Source organism: Dermacentor andersoni, chromosome 1 (genome assembly GCF_023375885.2).
Source record: "Dermacentor andersoni chromosome 1, qqDerAnde1_hic_scaffold, whole genome shotgun sequence".
NCBI lineage: Eukaryota > Metazoa > Arthropoda > Arachnida > Ixodida > Ixodidae > Dermacentor > Dermacentor andersoni.
In genome coordinates, this window is record NC_092814.1 from 341,994,865 (window position 1) to 342,017,461 (window position 22,597).

General features: G+C 45.4%; 1 protein-coding gene across 1 annotated transcript; it reads right to left on the reverse strand.

The window, feature by feature from the left end:
* Positions 1-3,380: 3,380 nt before the first annotated feature.
* LOC126542528 (uncharacterized) lies at positions 3,381-21,156 on the reverse strand. Its single transcript, XM_072289225.1, has 3 exons — positions 20,118-21,156; positions 4,055-4,120; positions 3,381-3,597 (listed from the first exon to the last, which is right to left on the reverse strand). Exons 1-3 carry the CDS (start codon positions 21,119-21,121, stop codon positions 3,381-3,383), a joined length of 1,287 nt encoding a protein of 428 aa, XP_072145326.1. The 5' UTR covers positions 21,122-21,156.
* Positions 21,157-22,597: the final 1,441 nt, after the last annotated feature.

A 22,597-nucleotide genomic window follows, 5' to 3' on the forward strand; every position in this document is an offset into this window, starting at 1 on the left:
ATCTCCAAGAGTCAATCAGGGATGAAAATAAAGAGGAAGTGGCACGCCTTAACAGTTGTATTTCACGTAGGTCCACATGTAACCCCACTTAAGTTTTCGCACTACCACTGTGGCACTGCAATGCTTACCCGCGTTGAAGTCTTCAATCTTTTAGGTCATATCTCGAGTTGCTGAACAACACAGTGTCAGCGGTAAATCGAAGCCTTCATGACGTATATTTCTCATTGACATGTTAACCTTCTCAATCTGCCAGTTTGATTACTTTTCTGCACCCATGTAATAAGTAACTTTGGAGTGCGGGTGCCTACTTGCCGGGCACTGTTCTTAATCGGTACTATCCCGTTGCGTGAAGATCTATGCGAATAATTCATCTTTAGCCTCTCGTCGTAAAGGCCTTAGACTTTCACTTTTTCATAAGATATTTCATCATCCTTCACTTATCTTACTTCACTTAACTTATCTCCCCTCCTCAATACATTTCATCAAGGTTAGATCACAATAACAAAGTTGGAATTTCATTATGCCAAACCAATGTCATGTCTCATTCATTCCTTTCGCGTACATCTGCCGAGTGGAATCGCCTACCAGCCTCAACCGCTACTATTGTTGACCATCAGCACTTCACGGCAGTATTAGATAACATTGTATAAACAGGAGCATTTCATTCGTGTTTTTGTACTACCGATTGTATCACTGGTTTTGTAATACCGGAACACTGTATTACTGCACTGCATGCACCGTATTTAATTTTATTGACCAGCACTCCAGGAACACTCAGATAACATTGTATAACCGAGAACCATCTATTTCTGTACTATTAACCATTTTGCTGCACTGTACTTTTTTTTCTCAATATTTGATGTAACCACTCCCCTCTTTAAAGCCTCTGGCCCTGAGGGTACACGAAATAAATAAATAAATAAATCCATATTTGATTTCAGTAATCAATGTGCACGACCTAAAGACGGCAATCTGTAAAAAAAATTTAAAAATTTGGGGCTGGTGCAATGCTCTAAGTCAAAGACAAATACGCCAACAAAACGACGCAAGGTTTCGCAGTTACATGTTCTCCTCATTCTTCTTCCATTACAGTCCTGCCACATGTCCACTGCAGGGGAGCTAAAACTAAGGGGTACGCTTAAGTTACGTAACACTTTGAAGTTCGAACAGATTAGTTTGGTGAATTGTTACAGTGCGATTAATCTTCTTAATGCAGACGTTGTGCAATCGTGAGCAAAAATTGATAGGTCATTAGCGATGAAAAAAAAGTACGCCGACAGAACGCACATCTTGGAATCTATGTGAAGCAAAGCTTTAGTAAAGCGGTTAAATTAATGCTTTGCATCTATCGGCCACAAGTACATTTGTCTTTGCCTTCAGCCTATGCAGCCCGTAATCTCGTGGAAGATGCACCACAAAGCTCGCAACTTTATAGTCTTGCAATTTGTATGCTTATTCACTGCATCGTTCACAGGCTATACCGAAATGCAGTCTTAATCAGGGGGGTGCACAGTGCGAGACGGTTACACAAGAATGTCTACGAGGACAGAGGCGATGCATGACGCTTGTGGAGGGAAGCCTGGGGATGACAAGTGCGTGAACAGAAAAGTACGACACGTATGAAACATCATTTCGGGATTCTGTACCTCTCGTGTCACAGTGGGAGAATTCAGGAGAATTGGTCAAGAACGGGCACATACACACATAGTGGCGCATATCGAGCGACTACATCACAGCGAATAAAGTAAATTGAAGAATAAGTAAATCACAATTCGCCATTTCATTAAGGTTGATTCCGCGATTTCATCTGATGAAGAAACATAGTGACTATGAGTGACCAATGGGGGCAATGTCTCTGGAATAATTTTCGCCGTCGGGTGTTTTACAACAGGACTTCGACCCCGTGCACGTGCACAAGGGTTATTCATTCCAACCGCAATGGAATCCGACCACGACTTCTGGGAATCGAACCCTCGAACTCGAGCTAAGAAGCGGACCGCTGTACTCTGAGACATCAAGCGGGGTAACAGACAATGTAATAGGTGCACGAACCCTCTCCTAATACAGAGGGCAAATCACTTCCTTGATCTTGCCAAAATGTTTTTCGTAATGGTTCATGCCATTCTGTAGCACATCACGAGGTCATAGTTTCAGTTGCCAGTCACGACAGCCGCATTTCGATAGTGCCTTAATACGAAAACGCTCGCGCAGCCTTTCGTGGGTGCGATTTGAACCCCAGGCGGTCAACCGTCACCCGGAGTAAACCCACTAAAGTGTCACACGTATGTCTATAGCATATTTCAATAAAGTGAATAAACCACACAATTATCCTTCGTTCTTGTCTTCTTTGTTATTTTAGCGCTGAAGGAGCGTTCAAATAAATATATGTGACATTTGCGCTGCATCTGTCTATCCTTCATTTCACCAACATTTTCCCCACTCATACGCTTATTCATACGCTAAATCAGTCGAAGTCCAGTCGTTTCTCGTTACATAACGCTTCGTCATTCTTGCTGAAATACTGATATTTACTTAGTTTGCGCTCTTCACCTGAAAAAAAAAAAAAACATACGGACTGTCGATTACCATATAGCCTTCCATAAAGCTTTCATGTGAGCATGATGCCCGCAGATCAATGTATACTGCTGAATAAAAGTCTAATTTAAAGCACATTCATCGTACTTTCGTATTTTCACTAAACATTGCATCCAATTTCTGACCCCTCCCCATCTCTTCCCTTTCTGCACAGACTAGAAGCTGGCTCATATAATGTGACGTTGAGATCGGTGGTAGAAGACCTTTCATTAAAGGCTGTCCCTATTCTCTGTGCAATAGTCCCGAAGAAACGCGGAACGTGGACTGCTGCATTAATGAAGTGTTTGCCGGCCAACAAGTGAAAAATACAGCGATGAGGACAATGACATAAAATGGTGACACATAGAATGGAAGAAGGGATTACGAAACTCGCTCGAAAAGCACCGAATCATTTTCTTTTGTGAGCTCGCATAAGTGAGAGAAAATAAAAGCAAGTAAAACATGAAGCTGGCGCGCTTGAGACTGAATTGGGAAAGTCTTTTAACGATGTCAATCTACACTGCTCTAAACACGTTCCATACTCGTATTCATAAACATATCAAGAGCGATGCCCGTCGCGGGCGTGCGAGTAAAAGACGAAGCGCCCTTCTGTGTTCGACGCTGCACGAGACGCTGCACGAGCGCAACCAGCCAACGAAGAAAAGCAACTCGGAGAAGATGGCCCCTTCAGCCGCTCCGAAGTCGTTCACGCGTTGCTGCAGGATGCGAAGGCACCCTCATGCAAGACGTCAACGGCGAACTGATGTCGTCCGCCGTCCAGTCTCACTCTGCATCCGACGTCGTGTTCACGGGGCTACACAGCAGGCTTCCACCGACCAGTTTTCCCTCCGGCTGCTTGGGCGCCACAAGGACTGCAGCAGGTCTCCTCGCCACGTCTTCCAGCGCAAGTGCCGCCATGACGCCATGTCAAGCTGCTCTCTGGGATCAGCAGCAGCACCTGGCGACTCCAGCATCCTACCGTGCTTCTGGCTCCGACACGAAAGGATGCGCTCCTGCAGAGCCCTGGCAAGTCACGGTTATTCATTCGCCGTGAGTGTACGTAGCTGCCCTGCAGTTAAGTTGAGTTCACAGGCAGAGATAGCACTGTGCGTGACAGAATATCTTTCTATTGAATCTAAGATGCGCCATGCTGACCTTCTGATCTATAACTGTTTGGATAGAAAACCTCTTCACAATATTGACCAGTAAAAATGGAACGGTGTCTCATGTGTTTTTGTTTATTCATTTTAATTCTCAAGTTGGCGTCTTAGTGTAGGTAATTGTAAGTACTTGTCTATAAGTCGTTTGTCTAGTTTTACAGATACTAAACCACAAGAAACGTATAATTAAAGAAGTGCCTCTGTGTGCAGCCAATCAATCCATCTTCTTTAGATATATTTTGTCCTTGCAGTGACCGCTGTGAGTGAATAACAATAGCAACTAATAGATGACGAGGTAATAACCAGTCAGGGTAGCGCACCGGCCATGTTGTCGCTTCCAGAGGTTGAGGTCATGTGTTCGATCCCAGAGGCGGGGCGCCAAATTCCTGCAGGGGCGGAATGCAAAAACGCTCGTGCAAAAGCATTCGTTACACGGCAAAGAACCCCGAGTAGTAAAATAAATGCAGGAGTAGTGCGACTGATCACTGGATTGTCGTTCTGGCACGTAAAACATCACAAAAATTACTGTGTATGAGGCTGCATCATTTAAATGAACGACAAAATTATTTTGTGTCAACGGATATGTCATTGTGTGGGTGCGGAAAGTGACCACATAATCTACAAGCAGAATTTTCCTTCCTATTTTATCACGTGCTCCTCAGGCCACTAAACGCAATTAGACAGGCAGTATACTAAGCCAACAGTCAAAAACTAGCGCCCACACTTCACTACGCCATGTGACACGTCAATGCCAAAGTGGTGCAGGCGCGTTGCTGAAGTTTTGTCTCGACGCTTGTACAACTTTTATTTCACATGGATGTCCACTGCGAGTTTTTTGCACACAATCCCTTTGACAATGATTGCACATTCACAATTCATACTATGAAGTAGCGGGAATAGCATTGTGCTTTTAGAAGTCGCAATTTCAATATGATGAACATATCTTTTAATTATACGCGTAATTTGAGATAACTCAGTGCTTAACTTTTATGAATCTTAATAAACAATGCAACACACAAACACAAAGCAGAGATCATGGATTGCGTAATTGAAGCGATTCGTCACACCTCATGGGTCGATGAGCATAAGGACCAGCTTTCACTACCGTAGTGTTTAAACTGTAAACATAATAGGGTTATCGCCTTTCAACAGCAGCAGTATGGAGCTAGATATGGAGCTAGATAATAAGATTTGAAATGACCACCCTAGTTGCGCGGTCGCGCTATTCTGTCGCACAGTGATGTTATCAATCTTCCGTGCATGTATGGAAGCTGTTCAGATTAGTTGAAGACAGTTGCTTATGGTGTACGCGCGTGCGTCTATGTGCGAGAGAGAGAGGGAGAGACTGAGAGAGAGAGAGAGCAGTGTTCCTTAAAAATCGGGATGTGTGCTATTGACGGTCAGTGACCCCTTCAGTCGATCGCTATAGCGGCCTTCCGCTATCTGGTCCTTCAGCATGCGAATATTTAGCCCCTGCACATTGAGCAGAAAGCCCACAGCCAACCGTCTTTGACAATGTCCGTTTCTTTAGCACTACATCATGACACTTAATTAGCAAGGAACCGGAGTAAAACGTGACATACAATGTTGCCAGTTGCTCCACTTCACATTGCAAGGCTAGCTGGAGCTTGCAGAAAGGGTTGCCGAAATGCCATTCGCGACTCCCGTGCCTTGTGTTGCTCGCGAGAGGAAGGCAACGTTCGCCTACGAACAAGAAAAGTTAAATTAATTAGCTTGGAATTATTAGGATGCCACCAGCCTATCTACATCCACATTCGTAACCGTCCTTCGTAACCTTTGGTGCAGGCTTCTTCCTTGCCATGTGCGTCGGCCAACAACGGAGCACCGGCTTCATTGTCACAGACTTCATCCTTGTCCTCTACGTGGGGCAGCTTCGTCTCACGTAGTGAAAGAGTCGACTCCAGTGAAGCGCGTTGTTCATGGAAGAATGGCGACCGGTCAGAAGAAGCCGTTCCAGTCCAGAGAATGATGACCTTGATCCGTCTATATCGTTTTCAACCACAGGTATTCGGAGGTGGCCTGCAGTGGCGTGGTCCAAGCACTTACGCGATGTATTGCGTGCAGCAAGATAAGGACGGTGGCAAGGATTGACGTCTCCTGAGCATGTTCTGCTACCAGGAGGAAGACACGGCGGAAGTGGTGCTCCTACCCAAGCCTGCCTTCCCCACTCCGCAGCCTGTTCCACATACTCGCGGCCTACGTGGGCGACGTCGGCTCAGCCGTTGGGCACCTCCTCGTCCTTCTGGCCCGCATTCCTCGAGATGGCTGTGGTGGCATCATTGTTATTTTGTCGATGCTTTCGCTCTCCAGTGCGGATGCTTTCCGAGAGTGGCGTTGATATGATTCTTAAGATACTCTTGTACGAAGTAATTTGATTGTATATATTTACAATAAAGGAGCTATTTATTGCCCAATCTCAATCTTCGCGTATGTCGTAATCCTATCGTCGAGCGAAGAGATGCCATTTGAAGTGTCGCCAAATGGCCTGTTGTCTCACTCCCAGAATCACGATTGCAGTGATTCCACTGCGCGTCGCAGTCATGTGCATGAAGCTTTCGTCCTACTTTAGGCTGTCACAGCATTTATAAGACATCTGGTGGATTGTCAGTCTCATTTAAAATAGTCTTTTCCAGACATCATTAGTAAATTTCATACTTGCATCGAGTTCCTTTAAATCACATTAACAGGTGCGTCGGTAGGTGCGTCCATTTCCTTATAGTTAAACATCTTGGCACATGGTCCATCATAACGCTTGCTGCATCCTTTGGATTGTGTATATTATGTATCACCACATAAAATGTCTTATTCCAAGTCAGTTTTGAGTTACACTTTAGTGAGCCCGACACTTAAAATATTGCGATTTTACGTGCCAAAAATGCAATACGGTTGTGACGAACATCGTGGTGGGGGACTCTGGACGAAAGTAAGGCGCGACGCACTTTCGTACGCCACTTCAGGTCGCAAGACGATGTCGTTGCGTCAGGAATGCTTTCGTCAAGGATGTTAACCTTGATGCCAGTGGTAATATTGATGGTATTGCTTGGAAATGAAGCGGCCAGCTGGGAAACGACCGCAAAGCTCTTATGAACAGCTGCGATGTCCATGGCGGAAACAGAGCCGCATACGAATCTGGCAGTGGGAAGTGTAAAGAGTTGCTAGCCCAGAAGGAAACACACAAGCTGCGTAACGGAGAGAAAAATAGCTTTTTTTTTTTCACATAACCAAGGTACTCGCACGAATACTCATCACAGACCCGTGCAGGTGTTCATGAAGGTACCCGCGGTGTATTGGACCCCAAGTACTACCTCCTATTAAAGTGGACTGTGCCCGTACATTAAAGCTTCATCTACCTCAGAGTAGGTCGTAGACGAAGGTTTCGCAACACAAGTACTAAAGTTTACGCTTGTGGGCAGCCCGACTCTTGTCCTGCATATGTTAAAAGTAATACATCTGTGGTCAGTGGCGTAGCCAGAAATTTCTTTCGGTGGTGGGGGCTCACATTGCAGCTCGGTCTCCTCCTTAAGAGGAAGCTTTAGCTCGGGTGCTCGTTTCTAAATACATGTAGAAGGAGAATTCGTTTTTCTCTACAGCCAATGCACCAAATATGATGAGGTTTGTTGCAGTTAAAAGAAAAACGTTAATTCTAGAGACTGTTGGTTTCGCATTTTTCATTTATATTTTAAATTCTTTATTAAAAATTCTCCAAAATCGCCAATTTTCAGAAATCTAAACTATCGTGTTTAAAGCTATATAACTCGGCAATGAAAAATGATTTCACAATTCCATGAATTGCACCTAATAGTACATCTACAGTGAACAAAAATTCTATCTTACACGTGAATCTCAAGAAATTAACATTATGGAAATACGGCTTTCGCAGCATCCCTGTACACAACGTAGCCAATTCACGTAAGATACGAATTGACACACCAAATTTGTCCGCTTTGACTGTAGATGCCGTTTACTGAACAGCGACATGCGTGCTTGATGCAGAGCTATTAGTTCGTAAACGTCATGCTTCTATTTTTGGTGGAAACTTTCAAGTTTTTCAAAATATTGAAACAATGTTCAGGCCCTAAATCGAAATTCCGCTTCCAACAGACACTAGAATTCAACTTTCTTTCTCAAATGTAACTAATTTCATTAAAAGCAATCCGGGGGTTATCACAAAAAAAGCGTTTCTGCGTTTTACATGTATTTGAACAAGCCGCGTCGGAGTTGGGTGCGAGCTACAGCTTCCTCTTAAACAATTTGTCTGGGGATGAAATACATGAAGAATAACTGCATTGTCATTGCTAAAGATGCTGCAAACGAATTCTCGAACGCTACGCACTGTCAAAACAAGTAATATAGGTATTTTTTCATACACGAATATACTTGTATGTGCCAAAAATTGTGCCCAAAATAACCGATATCAATGCTTCCACGTTTTTTCTCTATTTAATAAGTAAACAAAATATCACACGAGCTTTAGAACTATATTAGTTCGAAACCAGCTAGGCAGTGCATGCCGCTGATATGAAAGATGCAAAGGCCATGAAATTAACAAGCTGAGGACAAATATTGTAATGAAACTTTGTCATTCAAGAACCTTGTTTAGATTCTTGTACATATGCAACGGCCAGTGAGAAATCTCAGTGATGCTGTCAGTTGTTCCAATGTATTAGGCAGGAACAGCTGTCACCGGTCGTGTATCGTGAGTATCGTGCACCGAAATTATAGCCGCAACAGAGAGCCCGTATAAAAAGCAGGAGTTTTGAAATATAAACGAGGGCGAGTGAAACGAAAGTCAGCCAGTGCGAATATATGACAAACGGGGCACCTGATTTAAAAGTAGTCTCCATTATCCTTTAGACATTTGTCCCGTTGTCTAACGAGTCGCGTGATTCCCGTCTCATTAAACTTCTTGGGCTGCTGCTTCAAAATGTCTGCAACTGACTCTTCCACGCCACCGTCCGACACGAATCTGGTTCCCTTGAGCTGTTTTTCAAATGCTCCAAAAAGTGGAAGTTGCAAGGCGACAGGTCTGAGCTGTATGGCGGATGTTGCAGTGTTTCCCCCTTGAACATTGCCAGTATTGTATTAACCACATCCTTGACGTGGGGACGGCATTGTCGTGGAACAACATGAACCCATTCGTCAATTTTCCACGTAGTTTGTTCCTGATAGTGACACGCAGCCGATCTGGCGTTTTACAATGACGAAACGAATTGATAGTCTCTCAAGATTTAGCAAATTCAATCAGTAATAGCGCCTGACAATCGAAAAAAAAAAAGCCAAAAACACATTTCCGGTGGAAATGACGGCCTTTCCTTTCTTGGGGGTGGTGAATTCGAATGCTTCCACTGTAAGCTTTGCTGTCGTGTTTCAGGTTCGTAGAAGTGGCACAACGGTTCGTCCTCGATCACAATTGGAGACAAGAAGTCGTCACCCTTATTGTGATACCGGGTCAAATCAGTCAAGGTAGCGCTGAACTTCTCCGTCTTCTGGCCGTAGTTCAAAATCTTTGGCAACCATTGCGCACACAAGAGCGGATAACCGAGATGTTCATGAATTATGGCGTGAACCGAACCGCGACTGATGTTCACACACTCTGCCAGTTTATCGATGCTTATCTTCCGTTCTTGTCTCATCAGCTCATCAACCTTTGCCAATCTGTTAGGGGTGATTGCACGATGGCTTTGGCCCGGTCTTGGATCGTATTTGCAACTTTCACGTCCTTCTTTGAATCGTTTGCTAGAACGCTTCACAGTGGCCAGTTAATGCAATATTCAACGTACACGGCCGCCACACGGCGACTAATTTCTTTTTGGTAAATAACTTCAGCTGTCAAAAACCTCAGGGCACCACGCTGCTCAACTTCTAGGGCGTCCATTATGTCGCGCAACCATGTTCAACCCAGCGCATTAAACAACGTTGATACTCAGACCTGCGTGTCACTTTTGTAATAGAGAGATGTCTCTGTGTCACGTGCATGCCTCGCAGATAATGGACCGAACAATTATTGCGCGGGGTGGGTTGGCTCACTTTCATTTTACTCGCCTTCGTCCATTAGAAATGCGAAGATACAATGGAATATACAAATGCGAAGATACAGCTTGAAAGAAGGCGAAAAGTGTTACTGGAAACAAAGTTCACTGCACGTATACACAAAACCTCGCAACAAGATGTTTAAATATACGTATAAGTCTCCAATAAATGTAAGTATCTAAAAACTGTATACTGTAAACTGTACACTGTATACAATGCGTCAAACAAGGCAAATAAACATGGTGCGCAATCAGAGATTCACTGAATCCTAGATCCCACCCCCATTCCATCCACTCCCACGATGTATCGCGCGCGACGGAAGGCGGCGCGCTTGCTCCCCGCTTTTCCCTTTTGCGCACACAAGACTGAGCCACCATCGCCGTCTCACCAATTCCAGCCCCCCATCCCCTTCCCCACGCTTTCACTCGCAGATACAGCATGCGGTGCGCGGTCACGATGCTATCGCCCTTGGACTTTATGCGAAACATGAGGGCGATGGCGACGGCAGGAATGCGCCTGGAGTGTCCATATAATTGCTATCGCAATACTATATAATAAGACTATCCGGAAACTGAAGCGTCCCGTGGCCCATTACTGTCCGCAAAAGAAGAAGTAACAAAATCGAACTTTCACCATACGACAATTCGCTGCGCCACAACGCCTTTCTTTTTCTTTTTTGGGGCTGGGGCACGGATATGAAAAAGCGCAAAGTATGTTGACCATAATCAAATGCCTACTTTGGGCACCTAAGGTAGCTACCGAAAGAGTATTGAAGAAAACGCCAGACGCATGGTCCACCGAGAACCATACGCATACTGCTCGGTATCCTACACTGGCGATACAAGACTTTCCGTAGAGGTTGCGCTCAAGCGAACGCGGTGCAACTCGTCGAGTCCCCACAGTGATGGCGGCGAGCGACGATAGTTTCTTATTCTCGTCTCCTAGCCAGAAAGTGCCCTAACTCTGCCAGGCGAAAATCCACTCGGCCAGAAAAAAAACGAACGCGCATTGAAGTGCGCCGCGCGGTGGTCGGCGTAACACCAGTCTGTATAAGTGTTCTGTGGTAACACGAGAAAAACGCATGCACTCTGGCTGCCTCTGCAGCCCTCGGGTATAGGGTAGCGAGAACCAAAAAAAATTGAAGGGGCTCAATGTGTCCTCGCGAATAAAAGTCGAAGTAGAAAAAATACATAAAAACGTAGTTACCTTGGCTGACTTTAGTGTCTTGACGTGGATGCTTTGGAGTAGTTGAAAAAAAAAGATATTTTTTATGTGTCATGACGGCAAAAATGAACCACCACAACACTTCATCTCATCCGACCTCGCTGCTGGCTTTGTCAACTTGTCTGATAGCGTGTTGATTTGGCTTGGCTCGTTGTGTGGTCTGATGTAAGACTTTAGAAAAGTCATGCACCTTTGGAATCCAATATTTATAGTAACATAAAACCCACAAAGTTCCTGAATTGAAAATCTAAAGCACAACTTTGGAAATCTCAATGCACCTTTGACATCAAAAGTTTATGAGAAATTTATAGCCATAAATTTCGGAATTGACATCAATGCGCTGCGTAGATTCCGCGGCCTCTGCAAGATGCCGTCGCGAGCCCGTTCGCCATCAAAACGCCCTTGAAACTTTGTGCTCGGATGGGGCTGCTTGGCGTTATGTTACTTCCTGTACATGGGCGCTGCCGTGACATCCAGCCCGAGTTCGCAAGGTTCGCGCTGAAATGTCTTTTAGAGCATGAAAAAGACATTCTAGGGAAAATTGAGAATGATTTCCGGCACCGGGGATTGCTTGGGTTGGCGGTGCATGGACAGCACGAAAAAATTTCGGGGGGGGGGGGGGGGCTGAAGCCCCATAAGCCCCTCCGCCCCCTGGCTACGCCCTTGTCGGTGGTGTTTATAAGCAAAACGACGGTCTGATCATGAGACACGCCGTAATGAGGGACTGAGGATTAATTTCTCATCCGTTGGGGCTCTCTAAAGGGCCCCTAAATCTAAGTACACTAGCATATTTGTGTTTCGCCCCCGTAGAAATGCGGCCACTGCGGCCAGATCTAACCGCACCAGCTTATGGGCTTTCTGAGTTTATGGCTCGAAACGAGTTCCGAATATTCATTGCAAGAAACAATCTGTTTCCCCATTTTGTTACATTTACCTAAACAAAAAAAGGAGCTACAACGCTGTCACAAAGCAGTGAAAATTAAAGAAAGAACATCGGCTCCATCAGTGCGTCTACGTCCGTCTATTGAGTATAGTTCAACCTTGTTATGTCACTGTCTCCGCCCTATACTTATCAAAAGTTACGTGCCCTTGCAAAAATAATAAAAATAATGAAATTCGGTTCAGAAGCTCCTGCAGACCAAAAATTGAGATTCTAGTTAGCGATATTGCGTCAGTAATACATGCACGTAGAACATTAGAATTTTTAGAGCTGAATACTATGGTGCCCTGAAAATACTGCGATTTCTATTTTCTACCAGGTAACACAGAGTCGACACCTTCGCAACAACATTGGAAATACCATACACCACACATTTTTAGTAAAGGATACACTAATAGCGTTGCTCGAGTTATTGCTACACTTTTTTAAGTTTAATTCTTTGTACCTTCTCCAATCGGTACATGACCGAGTGGTACCTAAGGTTCACTGCTACCACGCGCCCCTGTTGATCGCGGATGAATGTCATCGTCAGTACCAACGCACAGAGACGCTGACGTGCAAGTCCAACTTTTATCAGTGTTATCGTAGCAACAGAAAGTACCAGACCGGCTCTACAGCAGAGGACGACCGCTTACGGCATATGCCCGCATAATTTAATAGAATCATACCGTGCACACTTTTTTTAGTGTCGCCAGCACATCGTTAAGAGGAGGAAGAAGACTTCGCCGCCTTAGGTATCCGCAATTGTCGATTCTACAGAGATCCCTCGAAGGCTTTTTCTGCGTAAGCATTATGATGGAAGTAATTAAAATGGGAATATTGGAAACGGGAAGCGTTACGAAGAGGTCAGAGGAAGAAACGGCGTAAGAAAGCAGATTTGCACAGTTTCGTTGAACCGGGTTCAACTGTCGAAGAACGAAGGGGGTACGAGAGGTGACATGACGAACGGTTGCTCAGTAATTTCAACACTTTGTTTTTCTTTTCGAACACGCCACTGATGCTTTGAACGGGCTGGTGTCTCATTCATATAACCCTCTTCGGGAAGCGGAAGGGATTCTAACACGCTTGGGCTAAGAAGCGCAACCTCCCATTAAGACGTCAAGCGGGGTATACAGGACACTCGAACAACTCTAAAAACTCTATCGTTTCATCGAATGCAATTTATCTGCGTAATTTTGCGCAAATGTTCATTGGAATAAACTGTACAGGCTGCTCAGTGGTTCTGGCTTCTTCAGGTTTAGCGGGGCTGCAGCGAACGCATATTTCTGGGGTCCGCGCATTTACCTTTATCACGCACCATTCTTCAGGTATGCGCAGAAACACCAGGCATTCAATGGTAATCCGCCGCCCGCTTTCTGCATTGTCCCGTTCAGGCATGCATGGTTAACTGTAGGAGCTGAGCTAGCGTAGATTCTTTAAATTGCTGCGATAATTTCGTTACAGTTGAAGCTTAATAGAGCTTTTTGAACGAGAAGCCGTCCGAGGCGATGACAGACGGCTCACCATTACTTGTGCTTGGCACGCTTCTTTGCACTTTGGCAACCACTGATATTTGTGCAAGACTCACCACGTCGACGTGGAGACGTCCGGTTCCTGTTTCTGCAACAGCGAAAAGTCGCACTCCTGCAACAGCTACACCGTCGTGGAAGTCAAGCGATTGAAGAGCAAATGCCGCAGGTCAAGTAAGCGCGTGAGTGAGCACAGCCCCAACGGACCGCCTACGTACTAGCAAGTTGCAATATTGCGTTTGTGCCTCTCGACGTCTCATATAATTCCGTAAATTCTCAACACATACCTTGGCTACTCTGGCTCTGAAAGGAATTAATGAGGTGCACTTAAACACTAAGAAAAAATGCAAGCGTTATTTACGACGTCGTGATTGACATAACAGATGAAGAATTCCAAGGACTTCTCTCTTCAACAGTGAAGGTCATCGACGAGCGTCAAGCTTCTTTTCGAGGGAGATACAATACCTGATGACGTCATGGTAGGCCACGCGAGACACTCGGTGTGCCCTTACGTGCCCCAACTACTGCGATGTCGCTAGTCCCAAAAACTAGGCCACGCCAGCGCTGTCTCCAGAGGCCAGACAATGCAAGAGGCTTGGCAATGCAGGCAGCCACTAAACGTGTTTATGCACGGTCAAAAAAAAATTAAGTGCTTGACCTACCGAGAAACAGACGAGGCAAATGTCAATGATTGTCCCCAATAGAAAAAGAAGATAAAAAATATTGAACCAAACGAGCAAGAGAAGTATATCACACAAAGGGGTGGCAGCGTCAGCGCAGCAACGGAAGAGACTATCGCGTCGTCGACGTGAATAAGCTGTAGGTCCAAATGAGCTTCCCCTGGATCACATTCCGCAGTTCCAGCGGAAGGTATTTGAATCGGCATCGGTGGGCCTCTCCGAGCCATATTGTTTCAAGCGAGCAGCACAGGCCTGGAAACGAATGTATGGCCTCGGACTGTGAGCGCCAGGAACGGCAGTGCAACGAAAAATCACCAACGGGCTCTCATGAATGTCATGCTGCGACATATAATCGACGTCCTGCAGCTGCTACTATCTGGTCTTAACATTCCAGCGGCTCCAAGAGCTGAAAAAATCTTGCAAGCTATATACATTGTCGCAACTACACAGCAGTAACCTCTACCTCCATCCGCGAAGATGGCTGTGCTGCAACATGAAGTGTGCGTGTACGCGGTACAGACGGACAGTATGCTACGCATCTCTCATCATTATCCTCATCTTCAGCACACCACCACCTCCCTTCCGCTTCATACGCTACCTCTGTTATTCCCACAATTCCTTTCAACAGCGAGTAGTACACTGTAAACGGAAATGAGCCGAAAAAGGCATTTTAAGGGATGTGACCTCCCTTGAGACTACGTGCCTGAAAACCGTGCTCCCTTAGAGTGGTGTAGAAATGCTCAGCGTCCTCCATTTCTCTCCCTCGCAAAATGCGGATGAAAGAAGGAGACAGAACCTCAATTCTACATCCTTTTTAAGAGGGAGTTTAGAAGATACAGGCCTCCCTTTAGCGTAAACAGAGTTCTGTTTCTTATTTTATGCGTTATTTTCTTTTCTTTTACACATCTGTGAGAAGGAAACGGGAAAGGAGAGATATATTGTCCAAGTGGTTCTTTTTCTTTTTTTTTTCTTTCTGCAAATTTATACGTTTCCGGAGTGCAAGCCAACTTATTTAGGGCGATATAATAGACGCTTTGTTCGCCTCGTCGACCACAATGTCCTGTCGCGCTGCCAGAACCCCCGGTCGGCATCTGACGAGCTGTCTTCGGAAGCGAGACCATGCAAAACTTCGACGGCTTAGGCCGCAGAATGTCCTCGCTTCTGTTCGTCTTCCCATCAACTAAACGTGAAACTGAAGGCAAAGCCCGCAAAGCGCCACTGTCGTCGGCGCCGGTGACGGCACCTGTTTTGCTCATCGTAGTTCTGCGTGTGTGTCTATATGCGTGCTTACGAGGTAATTTTGGCGGCCGTCGGAGAGTGTTTCGTGTAGTGTGGAACCTCACAAGAAAGCTACCTGCCCCACTGCGCAGAACGGCGGTGATCGGCCACCTCGTAGTCATCGCTTTGACGCGATATCTGTGTACTACAATACACTTTTGTGGTTCGCCCGGCCGTGCTCGGGTATTCCCTCCTGCGCCACGATATGACAGCGGCTAGCGAAACCTCACCCACAGTCCTCACAAAATCGGACCGCGTACGGTGTCGACTGCTTTGGAAACGGCGCGTTTCGGATTACCGCTTGCCCAGTTGCCTCATGTTTGACGCGGCCTTTTCAAGCTGCGGTGGTGAGTACGGCGCGGAAGCATTGCGCTATGCGCATAATGCTCACACGTTTTATGTCGCGGTGTTGAGACTTACCGGTCCTTTCAATAAAACTCAAGAAGCCAGTGCCGCACAAAAAAGAGACGTTTCAACTTTTTTCTTTCTCTTTTTCAATTTAATTGTCGTGTTTTACGTGTCAGAACCATGATCTGTTCCTGTGACCTCGTGCTTAATACTAAGCACAACTCCAAGGACGCTTATAGCAACCACGGTGGGTCAAAGAGTATTGGAGTTTCGTCATCAGGCGTGTTTGATAACCACTTCGCCTTAAGTGTCGATATAGGTTGTGACAGCCCACTTGAAAAAACACAACAGGAAATTTTAGTCTGTCGGTCTGCTGTCCGTAGTGTGACGTCCTGTAGTTCTTGATCAATATTAAATTAAAAATTGACAGAGACCTCTTTAAAGTTATGTAAATTTGTTTGTAGAAAAAAAAAAGAAAAAAAAAACTCCCCGCAGGGGATTCGAACTCCGGACTGAGGCATCCCGAGCCCAGCATCTTACCACTACGCCACGGCGATTTTTTTTTTTTCTTTCATGGTATTTATTACAGTAGCAACAACCCGATATTCACCAGTTGTGCATAGTCAGAGAATGGAGAGCACACTGACAGTCACTCAGAGAAAAGGCATCGTGCATACTGTGGGTAGAAATGTGGTTGCACTTTAGAAGGGTGGTAAGGATAGGCACCTCACCAAAATGGGGTACCAGTCCGGCTGGGTATCAAGTTCATCATAAACCTGCTTTAGGTGTAGGGTCATTTGGATGAAATTCACCCTTGTAGGTACAACCGTTTCGGCGTTTCTGTCCATCATTCGCGTTTTCCACAAACTGTGCATTCCGATGAGAAAAAACATATCAAAAGGGGCACTATTATCAGCGGTCGGCAGCAGGTATCGCACAGTATGAGCGTTGATGTGAAAGTCTTTTTGTAAAGTCCGTTGGAGGACATCCCAAAATAGTATGGTGTCGGTGCAGCTAATAAAACAATGTTCAATCGTCTCTGGCACGTCACAAAGGTGACAGTTAACAGAAGAGACAAAGATACCCTTTTTCTGTAGCCATGTTTTAACCGGTATGGTTTCACTATGAAGTTTATAAAAGAACGTTTTGCAGCAAGGGGATACATACATTTTGCGAACTCGCTTTAGAGCATCGTGACCTGGCCATTGAATGTATAGTGATCGGTAAAATGGAGGCGGAAAAAGCATGCACAATAGATCTTTGTATAACGTTTTACGCGACGCAGAGTACAAGTATTCAGTGGAAAACCGAACTGTCAGGAAACGAATCGCCAAGTAAACTTCTTGCATGAATCCCCACAAGCATAAACGCGAAGAAAAATTCGAAGAAACAATTAAGTCGGGTAACGCATTAACAAGTGTGACTTGCATGAATGACCGAAGTATAGGATGCGATGTATCGCGAAAAAAGAAGAAACGAGACACTATTTGCCGCACATAAAGATGCACTAAACCCAGCCCACCTTCACTAACGGGCCTGAAAATATTGTCTCGCCTCATGGGCTCAAAAGTTGAAGACCATACGAAGGTTGCAAAGATTCGGTGAAAGCGTTGGATGTAGAGCCTGGCACAATGTATAACTTGCAATACATAGTAAATTTTTGTTGCCAAGAACTTATTGCAGGCCTCGGCTTTCCCAAAAATAGAAAGTAGGTGTGGAACGAATGTCTGGGCGTAACTTTGCAGGGCCGAAACTTGTTCTTTCCAATAGTGTGCGCTTAATTTATATGCGTCTAGCGGCACGCCGAGATACTTTGGCGGGACACCGGTCCAATTAACGCCTGCAAACTGTTCTGGTGTATAGCACCATGAGCCAAACCATAAGCCTAAGCTTTTTGCGGAGTTCATTCGTGCTCCTGATACGCTGCCAAATTCCTCTATTGTTGATACTACCTTTTCAACACTCGACTTATCCGTGCAGAAGAACGCTAAATCATCTGCATAAGCTAAGACTTTTACTTCATGACCCAGTATATTGAAGCCATGGATGTAACTCGACTGAATAACGCTTAAGCATAGCGGTTCCAGATAAAGGGCGAATAGTAATGGGGACATAGGGCAACCTTGTTTTACCGAAGAGCAAATGGAAACGGGTTTAGAGAGTTGGCCATTAATAACTAAACGAGTAGTACAACACGTATAAGAAAGCTTAACGCCTTTAAGCACAACGGAGCCGACATTGGCATGCTCCAGAAGAGTAAATAAATAGGAGTGACTGACACGATCAAAAGCTTTAGCAAGGTCTACCTGGAGCATTGCAAGCTGCTCAGTGGAACCGTAACAGTATTGAAGGAGTGTACGGGCGATATGTATGTTGGTTTGAATGGATCGGCCCCTAATTCCACACGTCTGATGGGAACCAATGAGAATTGACATCGCAAATTGCAATCTATTCGATAAAACTTTTGCAAAAATTTTATAATCCACGTTTGACAATGTGATTGGTCGGTAGCTTTCAACAGAACGCAGTTTCTCCTTATCTGCACTTTTTGGAATTAAAACTGTGTGGGTTTTGCAAAAAGATTGCGGAAGGGCGTCTACCTCTAAACTTGTAATAAAAATGTCCAATAATATGGGGCTGATAATTGGTTTGAAAGCTTTGTAAAATTCACAGGAAAGTCCATCAGGGCCGGGTGTTTTCGACATAGGCAGCTGATCAATAGCTAGTTCAATTTCTTGGATCGTAAGGCTACCACTCATAACTGCACATTCATCATCCTGTAATGGTTTTACAAAAGATACAAAACTCTCTAAAACTTTTGCATCGTGATCATCCGGAGGCGCACTAAACAACATAGTGTACAAAGTTTCGAACTGAGAAATTATGTCATTAGTATTTGTTAGAAGACTACCTTCGGAGTATATTTCCGGAATTACTTTGGAAACCGCGTGACGTCGCTCGTCAAGTAAAGCTTGACGTGTTGGTTGCTCAGATTGCAGAGCGCGCATGTTTCGAGATCGAATTCGCGCACCTCTGTAACGCAGTGCGTCATACTTTTGCAACTCACATTTAAGATTTTCTATGTCAACAATGTAAGTGCCTGGCATTTCGCATTCCATCTGATAAAGGTTGTGTAGGCTTTTAAGAAGTATTGTTTCTTCATTCTTTCTATGGAATGCTTTCAGCGATCCAATTTCTATAGCCACTGTACGAACCTCTTGTTTAAAGAGTTCCCAAGCTGCAAATAACGGCAAGTCAGTAGAAAGAGAATTTTTTAGGGTCATGCGCACGCGATTAATAAATTCCTGATCATTTAGGAGCTCAGAGTTAAGCTTCCAGAGTGCCCACTGTGGTCGGAAATTAGTTACAGATTTCTCACCAATTTTTGCGATAACCATGCAATGATCAGAGAACGAAACTGGGATAGTAGTGCAGGACAGTTCCCGGGAGAGGAGGGATGAAGAAACATAAATCCGATCAAGGCGGGCATAAGAGCGACCTTGAATTCGTGTATAAGAGCGAGCTCCCTGTCCCGACACTCCTATGTCAATGAGCCCTGCACTTTCTAATAGGTTAGATAAAACTTCACCACTCCTGTCCCGCTGAGTGTTAATGCCGCTTCGATCGCACGGATCACATACACAATTGAAATCTCCCATTAACACAATGCAACGATCACAGTCCATTAGACTACGCACAGTATCAAAGAAGACAATTCGTTTTGCAGCGTCATTAAATGCATAGACGTTGACTAATCGCCATGGCACACCCTGCAACACAAAATCACAACATATATATCGACCTTCAGTGTCTACATGGTAACTAAGTGCTGAACAAAATAGGCTCTTTTTCAGAAACAGGAAACAGCCCGCGGATAAACCAAGAGCGTGTGAAACGCAGACGTTATATTCAGACAGAAAAGGTCGCAAAGCCCTTTCTGTCTCGTCATCACTCTCAATCTTCGTCTCCTGCACGGCGACGAAGTCGAGGCGCTTCCTAGACAAAAGCCGGCGAAGCTGCGCCTGTTTCTGCAAAGACCTAAGGCCTCGCACGTTTAAAGTTGCGAAGAGAAGTTGCTGGGACAGGGCCATGGTGACTACCCACTATTTAGACTTGATTCTCTATGCGGTCGGTCCTAGAGGGTAACGGCGAGGCTCCCTCCGAACTCTCACCAGGCCTCCTGGACCGTGATCGCCGGCACTTTCCTGAATGTGTCGATGTTTTGCGCCGACGTGCTTTTCTTGTGGTACTGGCCGTCTCGCTGTCCGTGCTTGACTCTGATCTGTTAGTCGCACGGCGCTTCGGAATTGACGTATCCGCGCTACTTCGGTTGTCCTCTGCCAGCACAGCGCACGTGTTGAGGTGCTTCGGTGCAGCAGATGAGTCATCAGCGGCTGTCTCATTCGCTGGCTGGGCGGCAACTGGCTGTGTGGTAGCGGGCGCTTCTTTCTCTTCGGTACTTTCCTTTTCCACGGGCAGTTCTGCGATGTCATTCTCTTTAACATGTAGAGGGGCCTTGCTGGCACAGCTGGTATCCGCGCAAGAGGGAACGTCTCCCGTTGCATCGAGAACCTCAGTAACATCCATTATGTGTTCCTGCAAGCTTTCTTCTGGAGGCCTTGTCCTGTGCCGTAACTTGTCGGCGTATGTCACAACACATTCTTCATCTGTGTGACCAAAGCGTCGGCAGGCTTCACAACGTGGGGTTCTGCAGTTTCGACGAATGTGTCCAGCCTTGTTACAGCGGAGACAAAGCGGGGGCCGGCCTGGGATCAATACAAGGCTCTGCACTCCACAAACGTGTAGCAGATGCGGAACGTCGCCCACGCCGACTCCATCGGCAAGAGTCAACACCACGTCACGATTGAGGGTGCGCATTTGCTCCATTTCCGATACTCTCCAGCTTTCTACTGATATGGACTTCACATTCCCGTAAGCCTGGAGCGCATCTCGAATGTAATCGTCTTCCAAACGCTCAGGAAGCCATAAAAGCTTCATTTTTACTTCCGTGGGCTCGGGGTCAATAACGAGGCAGCGTCTACCTTTTACGGATAATTCTCCGCACGTGACTAGCTTTGATTTTGTAATTGATGATTTGCACGTCACCATCCACACGTGCGACATCTGAAATTGTCCGATGGAACTTATTTCCTTCAGGTCAATAACGTTCCGAAGGGCGTCTCTGAAGTCTTGGGCTCTGTACGGTCGACCACTTAAGTCAGCATGCAGGAAAACGGAGTCCGCAACCAGCTTACCGGTAGGAAGACGGGGTAACACAACACGGTAGTCATTGCTGCTGGCTGAAGCCTGAGCAGCACCTCGGCCAGGGGCCGATAAAACCTTTGGAGCGGAGAACATGAAAAAAGCGACCGTTCGGAACGCCGTCTTCTTCTTTCTCCACGGCGAATATGCACCTAGAAGCATATTTCAGCTATACAAACACTTTGCGTTTATGTTTATATTTGCATTTTAAGAGTCAACATGCGCTTTCATTCCACCGCGTCAACTGCCGCATCTCTAGAAAAGTAAAAGTGTTCTTACCATCGACAGGTACATTGTGTAGTGCTAGAACATCGATTTTGCTGTAGGATATCCATATTAAATAAGATATTCAGAAATAGACAACGGTGACCGGGGACACTGTTAGGTTGTTACTGCTAATTTCGACAGTTGTCTCTCGCTCTGCACTTTTGAGCGCGCATATAATTCTGTGTTCAATGCAAGATAGCTACATAAACATTCGTGGATGATTGTTCATTCTGACAGCATACTGGCATCTCTCGGCAGCGCTGTACCAGAATAATGAGACCCGATCGAGACAGCTCTTCACGCAACTTTGTGGAACAACCCAAAACTTCTTTTTCGCATTGTAAAAGCTTATGCAATATTTCTGGGAAGTTAACTGTGTCAGTGTAACGGCCCATGTAAGTCCACAGGCCTGTGTGCCACATCTTACCAAATAACACAAAACGGATACGCAGCCATTCCCGCAGATGATATGATTTTCATCAGCGGCCGATATTGAGGAGGCCGGTAGGACATTTATGGTGCTTCGTCGTCACGGCACAATTATAACAATTGGCCACGTCGACTTTAATACCGGTGTCTGTGCTATCAGCATTGCCGGCTTCGGAGAAGCACGATTGTATACCGCGCAAGAGAAAAGTACAGGGTACACCACCGATGCGAAATTGACATACAATTTTAAAGCGTCGCGACTGAAAGCGCTTCTGTCGCGGCGTCAGAAATTATGTCGCTGCGACAGAAAGTGGCACATTTCTAACGCCACGACCGAAAATGTGTAGTCCCGACAGAGAGTTCCTGTTGCGACGTCAGAATCGCTGTTGCGAAAGAAATTTAGTTGTTGTTGCGACTTCAGAACTCTTGGCCTTCACGACGGGATGATTCTGTTGAGACATCAGAATTTCTGTCGTAATGTCAGAAATGTCTGTCGCAACTACAGAAACATCAGGAACTTCTGTCGTACAACAGAAATTTCCGTAGTTGCGACAGGAATTCCTGTTGTCTTTTTCAACTGGGAGCGATTTGCGTCACAGCAACATTATTTTTAAGGCGGCAAATTACTGTTATGCAGCATGAACAATGCGAACAGCCAGCCTGTTTCTGTGTTAAATGGAGGCACGCAGTGTGTGCACACAATTATGTTCATTTTGTCAGTTTTGTGAAATAATTAGCTTCAAACTGCATGCATTTTCACTGGGAAATCTGTACCAGCACTTCCTTGTATCAAGTTGTCTATGCACAAAGGTTTGTGCATTAGAAATCACAGTTTCAGGCAGTTACAGCCTACAATTTCTTTTTTTTGTATACAGA